We start from the raw sequence: 17,261 nt of genomic DNA on the forward strand, positions 1-17,261 counted from the left end.
GTGGGGTGGGAGTGGAGATTTTGCAATATCCAATATCTTTCCCCCAGGAATGGGGAAGGAATGGGGATTTTGCAGTATCCTTCCCCTGCCACACCCACCAAGCCATGCCCACAGAACTGGTAGTAAAAAAAATTGGATTTCACCACTGCTATAATCTCTGCTAGGCAGGCCTGTTGGTGCAAAATGAAAGCCAATGTGATTTAGTATGCATCTGGAGAAAGACACATTTTTTATACATCGTGAAGCTAACAGTGTAGGTTTTATACAATCACTGGAATCCTATCAAGCATGATACACTAATATTCCTAGATTATTTTGATGCAACATTAAAATATTAAAAGCTACTTGGAAGTACTATTGTTAGCTGATTAGGAGAGAGGAGAATCAGCTTGACCTATTTATGTTCCTTTAACAGCTATTTGGATGTACAGAATTTGGCAGATAAAGCTTTTCGCAGCCCAGATCAGTGCTTCTCAAATTTGGCAGCTTGAAGATGTATGGATTTCAATCCCCAGAATTCCCCAGCCAGCATGCTGGGGACTTGAAGTCCACACATCTTCAGGTTACCAAAACTGAGAAACGCTGGCTTAGATGCATATACAGTGACTTGCACATCATAATTATTGAAGACACTAGTACAAAGCCAATGATTGGGGGGGGGGGGGGAGTGGCAGTTGTTTTTCCAAGCAGTTGCTAAGGGCACTGCCAGGAATAAGTGTAATCAATCTGTCAAGGTCCTGCTTCCTCAAGGCCTACTTTTAACTTTCCCTGGAACTTCCTTTTTGGCATTAAAGCATTCAGCCAAAGACAATAATAAGGACAAAAAAGACATCTAATTGCCCTGTGTTCTTCCAGTGGAGAACAGCAAAGACTATATACAACAATGGGGCTGGCAAAGAATTAGACCTCTTATTGAGGAGGACCAATGAAAGGAAAAGATCCTGCATATTCCGTAAGAGAGGATATTTCGGCAAATTTTTGACATACCAAAATTTTCTTAACGTTTCGACTCAACTAAGAAAAATGCAGGAACTTCATCTCCTTTCATATCTGAATAAGCCTGCATCCTTCATTCTCCATTATCAAATACTAGTATAATTATTGGTAAAGGACCCTGAACAGATTTGATCCTTAAATAGTGGCATAAACTTCCATCCTTGCTAGGTGCTTTAAATTGATTTTAGATAAGAGATATATCTACATAAGGGGGTTGATTGCAAGATAAGGATTTTGAAGCATATAATAAAACTTTGCTGAAAATAGTAAATGTTGAGGAAGGTGAAAATCCAGAAGAACCCCGTGTGTTATACACCATTCTTTGAGCTCTCAGCATGAAATAACATAAGTACAAGAAATAAATGGAAGTGAATGCTTGCCCTTCTCTCTATGTTTTCAGCAGTGGAAAATTTTCACATTGTTGTAATGTTGTTGGGGAAGATCTGTAAGTGAAACATGATCAGCCTGTTGAAATCTTCGGGAGTTGCACAAACTAGGAGTGGTAATTTAAACTTCTTTGGCAGACCCCTTCTTCGAAAGATTCCGTATTAAAAGATATAATTACAGTTAGTTGCCACCAATCAGGCTGAACCTCCTGACATGCCCTAATTTGTCTCACTGGGAAGTTTTAAGTCATTCATCTGGGCCTGCAAAAACAGAAAAAGGGGGTACTTTGATTTTCCTGACCAAAGTCAGCATTGCAAAACTTTTTTTAAAAAAAATTGTGCCAATTCTGAAACATAGGGTATAACCATACAGTGAAATACATGGGGGAGGTTTTAGCAAGAATTTCCCTTTTTAAATGAAAAGAGGTTTATTGGGAATAAGTAATATATGAAAACTAAACCAATAATCACACACAAAGAATTCCAGGTAAAATCAATTCAGCCAGCCTAGTTATCTGCCTATAGGCTTCAACATATGTTGGCTGTTTAATTGCAGAAAAGATGGATTGGAGAGAGTCATCCGAGCCTGATGTTTGAATGTTGTTAGGCAGGCTTTCTTTGCTACATCTTTTCTCCTTTTCCATGAATGCTATTTTTGTTATTACAAAATGTCAGGGGAAAAGACATCCTCTTTAGAAAGGTTGAGCTTTCCAAAGACTCCATCTCTGATGTCATAGTCTAGCAAGCCAATCAGGAAATTATAATCTGGTACCGCATTCCCTAACAACCAGTGACTGGATGGCAAAGATACTGAATAATTTTCACAAACAATGCTATTGTCCAAAAATAGTTACACGGAAATTGCATTTTTATGAGAGAGAAAATGATTAATTCTATTTAGGCATCTCAATGTGAGGGCACTAGATGTTTCATGGTGCACTTGAGTAGTATCAGAAATAAAAGGTTTGTCACACACTGTAAATCATGAATGTGATGCTATATAATATTGGATGAGGTTTAAAATTATCACAATATTGTTGTAACCAATAGCCATATATAATAATTGCTTATACATGCTGTTACAAAGGAAACCTGTTTGGAATCACCAACTTTTCATTTCTTAGTTCAGTTTCAAGCCTTTTTTTTAGTTCTATGACACCTAAACAACTACTAAAGGTACAGAAGTTGCCCCATTTCTGGGGGGAAACACCACATATGCCTAGACATCCTACTAATTCTAAGTAAGGCAATTTAGCCATTAGGAGAAATATTACATAAGAATTAGTACCACTCACTCCCAGCAGTGGTTCTTGAATCCAGGGCATCACCATAATTAATAATAGCAGATGTTCCCAATATGTCATGGGACATGGAGCTAGGAGAACAGTTAGTGCAGACACACAGCTTGCCCAGAAAAAACAAAGACAGCTGTGTTGGTTCAGGAGAGAAAAAAATAAAGTCCAAAATCCATACAAGCAGGGCATCAAAAACTATGCAAGCTTTTGAATTCGCCAAAACTTTACACCAGGCAAGGTGCTGCAAAGACAACAGCTTAAAGATAGAATGCATTGTATTTTTATGTGCAGCTGGTCTGTAGTCATACAAGCTTCACAAAGAATGAAAACCAGCAGGTTTTCCTCTTTGCCAATGACAAGCATTTGGCCTCCTCAATTGAGCAAGTTGTTAAAAACATAAACTGGAACAAACGAATTCTTGTATGCTGCAGGTCTACAGTGCAACTGCTTTCTAATGAATTTATTTGCTGCTTGCAATCCATGCTGGGGTTTTTTTTAAGGGTGCCAACCAATGACAAAAAGCCTGCACGTTCTGCTTCTCCCCCCCCCTCCCCATAACTGATTCTTCCTCTTACTTGTTACCTCCTTGCCCCCTGTCTGTCTCTTCCCCTCCCCCCTTTTCTGTGTTCTAGGATGCTGAACTGGTAACAGCCAAACTTCTACAGGAATATGGCCAGGTAATACTACCACGCCATCCTTTCCATTTTACTCAGAAGTGCCTTCCCCTCCTCCCTTTGGCTTGCAGGAACTTCTAACTTTAGAAGAAGCCAAAGAGTCTGTCTCTGTCCATTCTTTCTAATCTTCTTCTCCCTCAATTGAACAAAATGGATAGAGGTAGACCCAGTATTAAACTATCACCAGCTTCCTTGAAGGAGGAATTGCAAAAGTCTATCTTTCTTCTGCCTGATATTTACAAAGAAGGAGAAAATTGTTGTCAGATAGATAAATTGTAATGACCGATTCCCCACAAGGAGAGAGAAAGATGTAACCAGGGTTTTTCCTCCTTATTTGTACTGGAAGAGAGAAGTGCAACCCGTCTGGGTAAACTCAGCAAAAGCAGTGACTTCTTTGTTCAGCAGGAGATATTCCTGGAACAGAGATTACAAATCAGGAACATTTTAGAGCAGTCACTTTTTTTTCTGGCTTGACACTTTTGCAAAAGAGCCAACAACAAGGTTTTCCGCGTAGCTTTGTCTTTGTGCTAAGAAAATGGCTTTACGCTCCGTCAAATCAATATTATCTGTTCCAAAGATGGGCAAACCAGTTGGGAGGTCTGCGTTGGTGATTGCTTGATTTTTAACCAGACCAAAAATGGTAACTGAAGGGAAATTATCCACTGCAAGCTATCATGCATCATAGACTGGGAGATACGGAGTTCACAGATTAGTTGCCATCAATCCAAGATGAGCCCAGAGCATAAATCTTTTATATAAATAATAAATAAATAGAAAATTCTAATCTCTGTCTCTAAACTGTAACATAATTAAAGACCTAGGTGTCAAACAATTATCCTGCTTTATAATTGAGCATATGAAAGTAGATGGATAAGCAGCGAACATGAGGTTAGCTATGGCAGAGACTGTTTTTACAAAGTTTATCATATTTCCTACCATTTATGCTATTTAAACCCAAATCTCTCGGTCTTGACCGGTTCAAATATCACACTTGGCATAATGTTGCTTATTAGTTTTGGCATAGATTGTCACGTGAACCCAGCCGTTGAGGTTTATAAGCTATGATTTATGGTTTAGTGTGAGATGTGAATCTAGCTATTAGTGGCTTGTTCTGCAAATCATGGCTTACCACACTCTTTTAAGCTATCCACAGACTGATAACAGCTCTCTATGGTTTCAAATGAGGCTTCCCATCCAAGAGATTCGAAGTCCTCCTTAAGTCCATGTGGTTGCCTTACCATAAGATTTCCCTTTCCCCCAAATTGACCCATCTTGAATTATACAAGAGCCTTGCCAGACAAACAAAACTGAAGTAAAACCTCTTCACAGAAATCCTAGTTTTAAGCAACCTGTTTTTTATTTGCTGTTGCCACATTGTAGTATACAGGTAATCCTCGAATTACGGTAAGCACAGTGGTTTTTAAGTGCCTCATGCTCAATTTCATATCCTTTTTGCCTGGATTAAGCAAATTACTGTATTTATAAACCATTAACTAAATCTGACTTCCCCCACTAACTTTGCTTGTTGGAAGCCAGCTGGGAAGGTCGCATAGGTTGATCACATGATCCTGGGACACTGCAACCCATTGTAAATCCATGCTGTTTACAGCATGGATTTAGGCCAAATGTCTAAATTTGATCACATGACTATGGGCATACTCTGACAGCCTGAAGCATGAAGTCAGCTGCAAGTCAACTTTTTAAAACTAATGGTATTAAGTCACAAAATCTCTGTGCTTTGTTCTAATTGTAGCATTTCAATTGCTGGTCATCTATTTATTGGCCAGAGAATATGAAGTTAACTTCCTTGTTTTGTGGTATGATCTTACATAGTACCACGAATTTCAACCCTAGCAGCCTTCCTCATCATTGGGGTGGCCAAATGTTCCAAACATCCTTGCTCTTGTGTGGCGGTGGCAGCTTAAATTGTGGGCACCAGCACGAGACTATGCTTATCACTTCTCTTTTTCCCTAAATATTAAGCAGCTTTGAAAAGCGTAGGAACAGACTGAGCTGTTTATCAGTCCATTGGCAATCCTGTTGCACCATCATGCACCTGTTGCAATGCCTGCCTGTCGTGCACCTAAAAAGATAATTGCTTAGTCATGAACCCACTTGACCGGACTAAAGTTATCAGGTGGGCTCTCTTCCCCCATGTTTACAATAGGAATATTTACATACAGGGTTACAGTATGGTTATATGACACAACCGAATTTTTTTAAAAAAAGAGGACGAGAAAACCTACCCTGTTTCCCTGAAAATAAGACCTCCCCGTATAATAAGTTCAATCGGGCTTTTGAATGCATGCGCTAAAATAAGCCATCCCCTGAAAATAACCCCTTCCCAAAAATATTGCAACACAGCAGCAGCCATGAGATGACCACGCTCACTGCCTCCTGCACTTCAAAAATAATAAGACCTCCCCGAAAATAAGGCCAAGTGCTTATTTCGGAAGTCAAAAGAAAATACAGTATTTTTCGGAGTATAAGGCGCACCCTTTTCCCTCAAAAAAGAGGCTGAAAATCTGGGTGCGTCTTATACACTGAATACAGCATTTTGTGCCTCCCAAAAAACCTGCCCCCTTCACCAAAATGGCTGTGCATACCCTTATGGAGGCTCCTGGGGATTGGGGAGAGCAGAAATGAGCGAAAAATGGGCTATTTTTTGCTCAATTTTGCCCTCCCCCCCAGCCCCCAGGAGCACTCTATAAGCTTCCTAAAGGCTATTCATGCCCTTTTTTTGTAAAAATGGACCATTTTTGGGAGGTCTGCAGAGTGCAAAAACTTTTTTTTAATTTGCCTCTTCAAAATCTTGGTGCATCTTATACTCCGAAAAATACGGTAAGACCCTGTCTTATTTTGGGGGAAACACGGTACTTTAGATACCAATTTGTGATTTCTCTTTCTTGTTGCAAAAGTTTTATTACATCATCTAACCTCCCGTGAGGTGAGCCGAACCCATGCTCCAAACCAGAAGAGTGAGCTTTAGACCCTTGGCTGCAACAGCTTTACAAGCAAATGCTTATTGCTTTGAACTGCTTGGCCCTTCTTACATTCACATTCCATCCCCTGAACTTGTGGGTGAATCCAGGAGACTTGGCCCCCAAGCTTACCAGCTGTTCAAGTCATGTTCAGTCAGCTGCACATTTAGTTTTATTTATCATTCCCTCAGACAATAAATTTTTTGCTGCTGAGAGCTAGCAAAAAAACAAAAAAAAATAGAGTGATAGCAATTTCATTTTTGGTTTGGAGACAAAGCAAATAATTTGCAAATCTAAGCATGTATACAAACTATCCAAAACAGCTGAACCGAGAACTAAGCCTATTTGGGAGCTTCAGAATATTACCAGCTAGTGGGGAAAGGCAGGGGAAAAATGAGGAAACAATTAAGGAGGGAAAAGAGCTTGGAGAAAACTATTATTTGGATGGGAAGAGGAAAATACAGCACTAAATTTGAATTTATCTCCCATCCCTTTCGTTTAACTATGATGATACTGTGCACAAAGTCGCTTATGGCCTCCCTCTAAGATGGCAATGAAGCTCAGTGTTGGCTTTGGGTATTTACTTAGGACCAGCCTTCCATTCTGAAGAGAAGCACAGGAACAAGCCAAGCCAAACAAGGTTACTGCTGTGGCACTCTTTTAATTCCCCCACCATGTTTCAAAGATTGTCATTTGAAAAGAGCTCTTTGGGAAACTCGGTTACCCCTTGGATAGGCAGAGGCATCCTCAGAGGAGGGAGGGGTAGGTAGGCTATAAAAAAATGTCAGAACCACACAATTGTGGCTATCTTGACCTTTTTTGGTTTGCTCTGTAGGCATCCCTATGGGTAGAATCAAATAATTTAGGCAACTTCAGTAGTACTTGCTAGCATTGTTACCAATGCTAGCAGTAGTGCTTGTAGCAGTAGTGCTTGCTAGCAGTAGTGCTTGCTAGCAGTAGTGCTTGCTAGCAGTAGTGCTTGCTAGCAGTAGTGCTTGATGCATTCTTCTGCCTCTTCTGATGCTTGTTTTTAGCAAAGGAAGGCGAACGAAGGAGAGACTGTTAGAATTGCAAAAGGCCATATTTTGCTATGGAGACATAGGGCCTTTACTAGCCTCAGCAATTTTGCCTATCTATCTGGCTTTTCTATTTGTGGGAAAGTAGTTTCTTTGGACCTGATGAACCCAGGCAGAAAGGCTGCCAAGGGATATGCCAAACTGTCATCAGCTCTGAGGTTACTCCTCTAGAATTGCTACCAAAGTAATAAAAACTACAAGCGATAAAGCAGAATGCAGGAGAGGCTATAAAACAATCCAAGATTAGATTACACTTCAGGCCTCTAACAGTAGCTGATGTAAGGCATCCAAAGAAAGGCAGAAGAAATAACTTTGTAATTACTCATGTCAACATGGAGCGGTTTTCACCTGTTACTTAAATGACTGCTAACCCTAAGACAAAACTGCTTGAAGAGATGCACGTTTTCACAGGCCATCAAGTGGGAAGCGGCCTCTTGTAGACAGAGTGTTAGAACTGCAACTTTTCTCATTGCTACACATTGTGGATTCCAGTTTTTATCTCTTGACAGTTTTTGTTCAGGCTAAAGGAACAAGTGACCCATCAAAAGGAACACTATTGACTTATTTTTAAAAATTCCAGCATGGTGTGGGGGTACTCTGCCTGTAATGAATATTGTTATGTGCCCGTGTGGGTTGTGTTAATAGATATAAGCATACAGACTCCACACTTTGATCTTCTCTTATGTTGAACAAACTCTGCTCCAGGGCACCATTAAGTGCCAACACCAGAAAGTTGTCTATGTAGCCAAATTAGATAAAATTGCTGTTTATTACTATGTCAAGTAGGAACTGTAGACCATTTTAGAAGGTTCAGAACATGCTTATACATCTTATTAGAAAATGGCCAAATATGCAGGGTTGGGCCAAATATACAAATGTTCTTCTCTTAGATATTCAATTATTTGGAATTAATAATGGAATAATTATAATTAAGATATGTAGTTGTTCTCTTCCAGCACAAATCCATCCTAAAAATGGATAAAGATTGCCTATGTATGCAATAATTAAGATACAACAAACCTCACAACCCACAATGCATAAGTAGTGATCTATTTGGCTTGATGGAACTAGGCTCAGGTATTCAATACTTATAATAATAACCATTATTTTCTGGGAATCCATGCCTCCTGCCAATTTATCTCTTTCCTGTGAATAGGTTGGAGTGAGCTGAGTCAACAAAGAGCTTCAATTTATATTTCTTCAGTCAATCCAACACTTTATCCACTACATAAGACCCTACTCTTCTAAAAAAGAGGAAGGAAAAAGCTAGTTAGTTTGCCAGCCACAATACACAATACAGGTAGTCCTCAACTTTTGACCACAATTGGACCCAACATTTCTATTGTTAAGTGAGACATTTGTTAGGTGAATTTTGCCCCCTTTTACGACCTTTCTTTCCAAAGGTGCTAAGTGAATCATTGCAGTTGATAAGTTAGTAGCCCTGTTGTTAAGTGAATCTGGCTTCCCCATTGACTTTGCTTGTCAGAAAGTCGCAAAAGGTGATCACATGACCTTGGGTCACAGCAAGGGATATAAACATGAATTGGTTGCAAAGCATCTGAATTTTGATCACGAGGGTGCTACAAAGGTAGTAACGGTGAAAAACATTCATAAGTCGCAATTTTCAGTGCCTTTGTAACTAAACGAACTGTTGTAAATAGAGGACTACCTGTTCTCGTTGTGTTTCATTTGGGAGCTTCTCCAAGGTTATTCATCTGAATCCATGAGTTTCCACTCCTTTTTTTTATTATTTTGTGATCCCCTTCCTCAAGATTACATCTAAACTGGCTACCTGTCTTCTGAACTGCTTTCTTCATTTCCCACTTTCCTTCCTTTTCTTGCATTGTGTTATTTTGGTTCTGGAAAGAAATGTCTCTGGGTGCCAAATGTCACAGCCCTTCCCTGCTTCTCTAGTTGCTTTTGAACACATTGAGCTCACTTGTGTGCCATCAGAGAAAAATCTTAGCAGGAAGGGCTGGGAGAATAAACAATGAAGTTAAGGCAAAACAAAACAGAACTTGATTGTTTTTCATTATTGACCCAAGTCCTTCTCCGGGCATTATGAAAACTACAAGGTGGAAATAGTCTTTTCTCCGTGATGAATTGAGCACTTGTTCTGAAATGTGGTAGAAGAGACAACATTAACATTACGGTTGACAAGTACCAAGCAAGACTTGCTCTGAAAGTCACACTTTCTAACCTGCCAAGTCCTTCAGAGCACAGTGTATTCAAGATAGGCTTTACAGTTACAGATTATATTTATATATTATAAATTTAATATTTATACCGAAGGGTGAAAACTGGCATAAGGGTGTTGAGTTGAACTCCAAGTAGGAATAAGCAGAAAATGAGCTGTTAGGAACCATAAAACCTAATAACAAGTATGATTTTTTAACAATAGCATCCTAAAGGTGGAAATCCCTACATCCTAAAGTTGTTGAGGTTGAGAATTGCTTTAAAAAAAACATGTCAAAACAGAGATATATACAGCTACAGTATTGATGTAGTTGTTTTCAATGAGGATACAGTAATAATTTTCATTAAAATAAGGGATTTTGGAACTAAGATTCCATCCCTTAAATGGATATATAGGTGGTGAGAGGGAAGCAGGAAGAGAAATACCAGTTTTTCAGCTGTCTGGTAGGTAAAAGGACAATGTAGCTCATAGAACGGAGAAAGTGCTGTCTTTTACAGGCTGTCCTCAACTTACAACTACAATTGAGCCCAAAATTTCTGTTCCTAAGTGAGACAGTTGTTTTGCCCCATTTTACAGCCTTCCTTGCCCCAGTTATTAAGTGAGTTGTTGCACTTGTTAAGTTAATAGTATGGTTGTTAAGTAAATCTGATTTCCCCATTGACTTTGCCAGAAGGTCATAAAAGCTAACCGCATGACTCCAAGACACTGCAATGGTCATTAAGATGAGTCAGTTGCCAAGCATGTGAATTTTGATCAGGTGACCATGGGGATGCTGCAATGGTTGTAAGTGTTAAAAACAGTCATAAGTCACTTTTTTCAGTGCCATTGTAACTTTGAACAGTCACTAAATAAACTCTTGGAAGTTGAGGACTATCTGTATCTGTGCTATGAGAACTTTCCTTCAACACAAGATGTTTTAAAAATTAAACTTTTAATTAAAGATACAGAAGTATTCCACGATGAGTTATTTTCCTTTTTTCCCCCCTAGCAATTTAACTAGACTGAACAAGTGGAAAGAGGCAGGTGTTATATGGATAAGCAAAATACATTTTGCAAAATAAGCTAATTAATCTGCAAAAGTCGGAATTATTTTTTTTACATTTGTGTACAGTAATGGTTTTTTTTTTTTTTAATGCAGACACTATATTTACCTAGCCTCACGTACATAACTGACTTGACCCTGAGTAATGTTTGAACTTCTGCCAGTTCTGTGTTGTCTTTTGGCTGCAAAGGACTTTTTCCCCCAGGATGTTGTATGGGCTTTTTACATGGAAAAGTTGTTGGTGATGCTGGGCTCCATAGGAACAAATTTTTGTTTGTGTGTATAAATGCATACAAGCTTCATTTACATAGAATTTGGAGAATCCTAATTTGTTTGATACCACATCACGGAGTGAGTGCTTGTGAACATACAAAGTTTTCCCAAATATTTGAAGATGTTGCCTGAAGGTCTCAACAATCCTCACAATTTAACTTCTCTTTCTATGAATTCGGGGTTATCCTCATTGCAATTACTCACACAGGCCTAGGTCTTTGCAATCTTTCATTTGTTCATCTTAGTCTTTCTTCTTCTTCTACAGAAACACACAGTGGAGACACCTTATGGGGTTGTGACCATCACCATCCATGGAACACCCAAGCCCAAACGTCCAGCTATCCTCACCTATCATGATGTGGGACAAAATCGTAAGACCAGAATATCCATTTGATTGGGGGCTATGGGTGATGGGAAACCAGCAGTTTCACAGTTAACACAATTCACCAAGAAGTATATAGAACTTCAATAAAACTCATGCAGCCTTAAAAAGATCTTATTGTTCTGGAAAAATCCCAAGAATTTCTCATTTGGCAAGGTCAGAAACTTATGTATGTATATACATGCAGTGCTGACTTTGTGTTTTATTAAAAGCTCAACTAAATCACAATTCCAAGTGATAGCTGAGAGAAAGGAATGGAAATGGAAAACAAGTTCTTTTGCCATTTATGACAACATATTGACATGACCTATATATACAAACACAAATGTATATCTGAATTATTACAAATTGGGGAATTTCATGATTGGAACATTTTTTTTGTCAATGCTATTGTTAAAGAACTGGGATTTAGAGGGCCTTGGTGGCAAGTTGCAATTTGACCTACCAGATTAAACTATGAAAACTAGGCTGCAAACATGCAGGGAGGGAGGGAAGGGGGGAAGGGAGGGAAGGAAGGAAGGAAGGCAGGTTGGCTGGCTCTGTAGTCTTAAGTGAGATTACTTTGCTTTCCTCTTATCTATGGATAATGTTCTACTTTCTTCTGCCTTCTGTCTCTATTCTCACTCAGAGAAACCAACCTCTGCCACTATGAACTAACAGTAACACCCCAGATCTCCAAATCCAACTGCTTGATGATCTTTGAATGAAGATTTTAGGCAGATAATCCTGAGTCTGCCTCCTGCATGCCTCCCCAAAGCTGTTTTCTTTACTGCACACTTCAAAAATTCATCCAACAGCATGCAGTAAAATAAGGAGATATTAAGGAAAAAGAATGAAATTCTGCCGGTTGAATTTTCCCCTTAGTTATCACTCCCTATCTTAGCAGCTAATTTTCCATCCTCCTTCTTCCAACTGCTAGAAGAAATTAGCCACTTAATAAAAGAGGTAAACAGGAGAGAAAGGAAGGAAATGAGCTGTTCTTTCTCTACCGTACATAATATTTTTATTCTGTCTGGCTATTTCTGCTTATGGGTTAGGAAATGTTCAACTTCCCAGCACAGGTTTGGAACAGTTATCATTAGGGCAAGTTTAATGTGGAGTCAAACATGGAGTTCTAACTCTCTTTGGAAGACAGAAACAATAATGTTGTCTCTCATAGGTTGTTGCGAGAATTACATGTACATTTTTTATATTATTTATAACCTTCCTTCCACAATCAAAGAGTTTAAATCATCATAAAATGTGTCTGCTGACTTTTTTGGGGGCCTTTCATAGCTTCCACTCAAAATTAGGAATACCGGATCTGAGTTGCAAAAGACCAGATAGTAACTAAGTGGCAGAAAAGAATTAATTTTTGTTGTCCTAAGCAAAAGTGCAATTCTAAGTAAAAAAGAAAACACCAATTCCATACCAATTTTCTTCAATACCATGTGTTGGGATCTCTCTTAAAATTCAATTGCACCATTTCTAGAAAACCTCAAGTTTAAAAAATGTTGCTTCATCACAAAAATACTTATTTTTGCTATTTAAAAATGTATTTACCCTTTAAAGTTAAGATTCCAAATTCAAACTCTTAATACACTATTTTAAAAATATTTTATATTTTCAGTATGATTTTATAGCCTGTTCTGCATTTCTCCCTCCACCCATTTGGTTGAATTCTCCCTTTACGTCTTCCCTCCTTCAGGTTTTTCTTACATGGAGGCATGGAAAGTGCCTAATTCATATTTACCTAATCTTCTAAATGTTTTTCTTTCTTGTGAGATGTGTTTGTGGCAAATACTGGAGCCCTTTACATATTTCCTCAATGTTGCTGAATACAGGAGGATATATTTCTCAATAAACATTTGCAGGGTTACAATATCACAAAACACATTGATTGGCACCCAGGAAACTATGGCTATTTCCCAGTAGGGTTGTCCCTGTTTTATTAAGCCTTGCCCTTCTGATGGCATGACCACTTGCCCTTCTGCAGCCTGACACCCCCTTCTTCTGTCTCCTCATCCCCACCCCCACCCCAGATCATTCGTGCTTCGACACCCTCTTCCACTATGAGGACATGCAAGAGATCATAAAGAACTTCGTGGTGATACATGTGGACGCACCTGGCATGGAGGAGGGGGCCCCGGCCTTCCCTCTGGGGTGAGCCTTGCAGCCTCCGTTCCTGCCCCACCCGCAGTGTTGAGTGCGAAGGGGATCAAGCTGTCTAATACAGCCCCTATTCTCTCCTCCCTTTCTAGGTATCAGTATCCTTCTTTGGACCAGCTGGCTGACATGATCCCCTGCATCTTGCAATATGTCAAGTGAGTCTGAAGAGGATAATATGACGTGTACCTGTTAGGATAGGGAAGGAAGTCTTGCTTTGAATTTGATTCCAATATGCTTCTTTGGAGGACGTGAAACTGAAAACATAATACCTGTCTACAGCTATTTAAAGCAGTCATGTCTTAATATTGTCCGTCTTCTTATCTGAGATTGCATAGCAGCTGCAATGGGCAACTGAATAATCTTAGGAAAAAAGGTGGCTGCTTTAAAGAGCGGAAGACACATGCTCTGTTCATTCTTTGAGGCATTGCAAAGCCCTACCAACTGGTATTTTACTGCTTGTGAAATGTAGTTAGAGTAATTCATTAGAAGATGGTTTTAAAACCTGTTGGTTGATTATAGACTAAGTTGTCATGATGAGGCCCATGTCTAAATGGGTATTTAAAGTTTGAGTAATTACACTTATAAGTAAAAAAAAAACTGTGATAAGTCTGTTTTAGGGCTTATGTTATAGCTGTATATTTCAGAACGACTGAAACTAAACCAGATAAATGGGTATCTGAAGCAGCAAAAAAAAACAAAAACCTGCAGCCGTGAGGTTTCTCAGGCTGTAGATGCCAACCCTTACTATGTAAAGAAATAAATATAGACAATAGGAGGGAGAGAGGGAGAAATGTAAACAGTAGCGCTAAAATTACACAAGATGAAAAACGCAACCTGTGACATTTCAAACTGCAAATACTAAAAAAAGTACAAAATCAGCAAGTTGAAAACAAATTTTTGGAAACTATTTCTCTACCTGAACCTCCAAGGCTGCCAAGGCAGTCCCTGTTCCACTGCCCTTTGCAACCTCTTTTTTTTTCCTTTCCACAGCTTCACCAGCATCATTGGAATTGGGGTTGGAGCTGGAGCATATATCTTGGCACGCTATAGTGTAAGTGGAATGGGACCTAGCATCTGTCATGCGGGCAAATATGTTCTGCATGCCAAAGGGGCATGGTCAGATCCTTAAGTCAGGGTGACTTGATCATCTTTGAAAGTCATAAGCAAATCAGGCCTCTGAGTAGCTGGCTTTTGGGTTCCTGACTATAACAGGACTAAAGGAGGGGGGGGGGAGAGACAATTTACAGTGAGATTTTAGTTGTTTGAGCTATCTGGTATTCAGATGGGCCATCAAGAGATGACTCCAATTATCTTTCATGTTCTCCTTGAGCTAGCATGCATAATTTCCCACTCTATAAGAAAATACAGCAACTATTTGAGATGGAGGACATATTGAGTATATGAAACTAGGTTGCCCCAGGCCTAGTTTGATTCACTGCCTCCTCCATACATAAATGTTGCAATAAAACAGTGTCATTCTAGTGTTTTAAGAGATTTCGATAAATGGCATGCATAGTGGGGAGAGAATAGAAAAAAATGATCTAGTTGAAGAATTTTCTCCGTCAAAACCAAAAAGAAGGGGGGGAAAGCAGAAAAAGACTAGTGTTCTATCATGGGTGCTTCATCTTCTGTCTCAAATTGCTTCTGTTGACTGATAATAACATATCTTCTGCTAAACATCCGCATCATTTTGAGACTTAAGGAAGTTTGATTATTACAGAACACAATCCTTGGTAGACTTATTTTCCTTTCTCCGTCTCCTCTAATACGTCTTTTTAAAATTTGCTTAGCTGTTTTCTATGATGCCCCAAATCATAGTAACCAAAGCTACCTTTTCTAAACTGGCAACCACACTGCATCCTCTGTGGTTGTAGTCTACTGTAGGTACTGTTCTGTAACTACCGTACACTTTCTGAGAAGTAAACCAATAGTGCTTCCCTTTGTCTATGCTGAATCTTCAATTGATCTGTTTCGGTAAGGAATCCCACATGGTCCCATGACAGTGAAAAAATATTTCCATTTCCCCTTGTTGTTTTTAATATAGTGGCCTTGGGTGTAGTGTAATAGCTCAGTAGTTAAGACATTGGGTGGAAAGTCGACAGCCCAGGTTTGAGAACTGAGAACTGAGCTTTGTGCAATGGCGTAACTACCCATCCATCTAGCTCCTGCCCACCTAATAGTTCGAAAGCATGCAAATGCTAGTAGATAAATAGGTACCACTTTAGTGGGGAGAAAACAATGATTTGCAATGTCATGCTGTGAACACAGAAATGTCTTCTGACAGCACTGGGTCAACAGCCTTGAAACAGAGATGAGCTCTACTCCCTTTAGTCAGCAATGGCTAGCGGAGTAAAATCCACAGGGACTCTTTGTTTTCGTTTTTTCCTTTTGTTGTTTTTAATTTGGTAAAACTCTACTCTTTTCTGCCAGTTGTCTCCCCCATTGCCCACCCCCCATTGTCCCCAACACCCTAGCCCAGAAATATATTGATGCGTCATCAAATATTTTGAATTATAATTCCCAGTGTCCTGCTGATGGAAGTTAGGGTTTCAAACCATTGGAACATACTAAACTATATAACTGTAATAAAGTGCTGGGGAAAACAGGAGATTCAGGCAGTTCAAATGAGTATAAAGATTTCTTGCAAGCTTAACCTATCCACAAGAATCTGAACAACTGACTGTTATGGGAATTGCAGGAAAGAAGATAGGCATTCATGGTGGGCTGGGCATACAGAAACTCGTGATTTATGATGTGTTTGAATCATCCCTTGGGCTCGGCCTGATCATCTCCTACAATAAACTAGCTTTAACCTTGGTATATGAAAAATGCAGTGACGTGCAGTCAGGTGAGGCAAGTGAGGCACAGCCTCACCACTCTCATCATGAAAAAAAAAAGTAAAAGGAAAAAGCTGAGCTAGTTGCTGCCTCACCGTGGATGACTCTGCTTAACCTCCCTGGTGCTCTCCCTCCCCAAGTGTAGTGACTTCCTCCCCAGGCCCCCATTCATTTCTCTCTCTCACACACACAGCTGGATAAAACTATATAAAAATCTAGCCCAGCTTCACTGATTACAAGTTTGAAAGGCAACGTGGCTCCACCTGCAATCAAACTACACTTGGGGAGGGAGAGCACAAGTGAGCACTGAGGAGACCACAGGAGGAGGCAGGAAGCCAGGCAAAGAGCCATGCTGTAGTACACACACTTCCCCCCAGCCTCTTTCTTTTGGAAGGCTCGGCTCCCCTCCGGCTTCTCTGCCTCTCACCCCAGCCTGCCAGCAGGAGGTGGTGGGTGGGCTTTATTGTGTTCCAGACATTTCCCACCCAGACAGCAGGCTGCATTTGCAATGGTGGAGGTGTTTGGGAAAGGCAGCAGGGGAATGGGGGGGGGGATGGCAGAGGAGCTGCTTTCAAGCCACTGGAAAAGATATCCAATCCAACTTTTGTGTGTGGGGGGGTTTGTTTGAGAGTGAGTGAGAGAGGGAAGGGGTAGGAGAGATAGTCCAATCCAACTTGTGTGTGTGTGTGTGTGTGTGTGTGTGTTTGAGAGAGGGGGAGGAAGGGAGAGGGGGAGGAAGGAGGGGAAGGAGAAGAAAAAGAAAAAGAAAGAAGGAGCAAAGGAGAAAAACAAATGCTGTCGCTTTAAATTGGAACTGAGCATGCCTGGCTGTGGAATTCTGGGAGTTGAAGTCCACAAGTCTAAAAATATTTGAAACTCAGCACTGTGTCAGTGCCTCACCAGTCATAAACCTCACCGCACGTCACTGGAAAAATGTATTTTACACCACTAAGCATTCTAGTGACTTTTCTTGT

The 17,261-nt window shown here is 39.9% G+C and overlaps 1 protein-coding gene across 3 annotated transcripts in view; it reads left to right on the top strand.

Annotated features, from left to right (window-relative positions):
- The window catches only part of NDRG2 (NDRG family member 2), a 45,480-nt gene that overhangs the window by 12,335 nt on the left and 15,884 nt on the right, over window positions 1–17,261 (top strand). For all 3 annotated transcript variants that reach the window (XM_081932487.1, XM_081932486.1, XM_081932488.1), the window contains exons 3-6: window positions 11,186–11,291; window positions 13,324–13,444; window positions 13,543–13,605; window positions 14,441–14,501. In XM_081932487.1, the coding sequence (XP_081788613.1) occupies window positions 11,186–11,291; window positions 13,324–13,444; window positions 13,543–13,605; window positions 14,441–14,501 (351 nt within the window). The remainder of the gene's footprint in view (window positions 1–11,185; window positions 11,292–13,323; window positions 13,445–13,542; window positions 13,606–14,440; window positions 14,502–17,261) is intronic.

Source organism: Natrix helvetica, assembly GCF_964273705.1.
Source record: "Natrix helvetica genome assembly, chromosome: Z".
Classification (NCBI taxonomy): Eukaryota; Metazoa; Chordata; class Lepidosauria; order Squamata; family Natricidae; genus Natrix; species Natrix helvetica.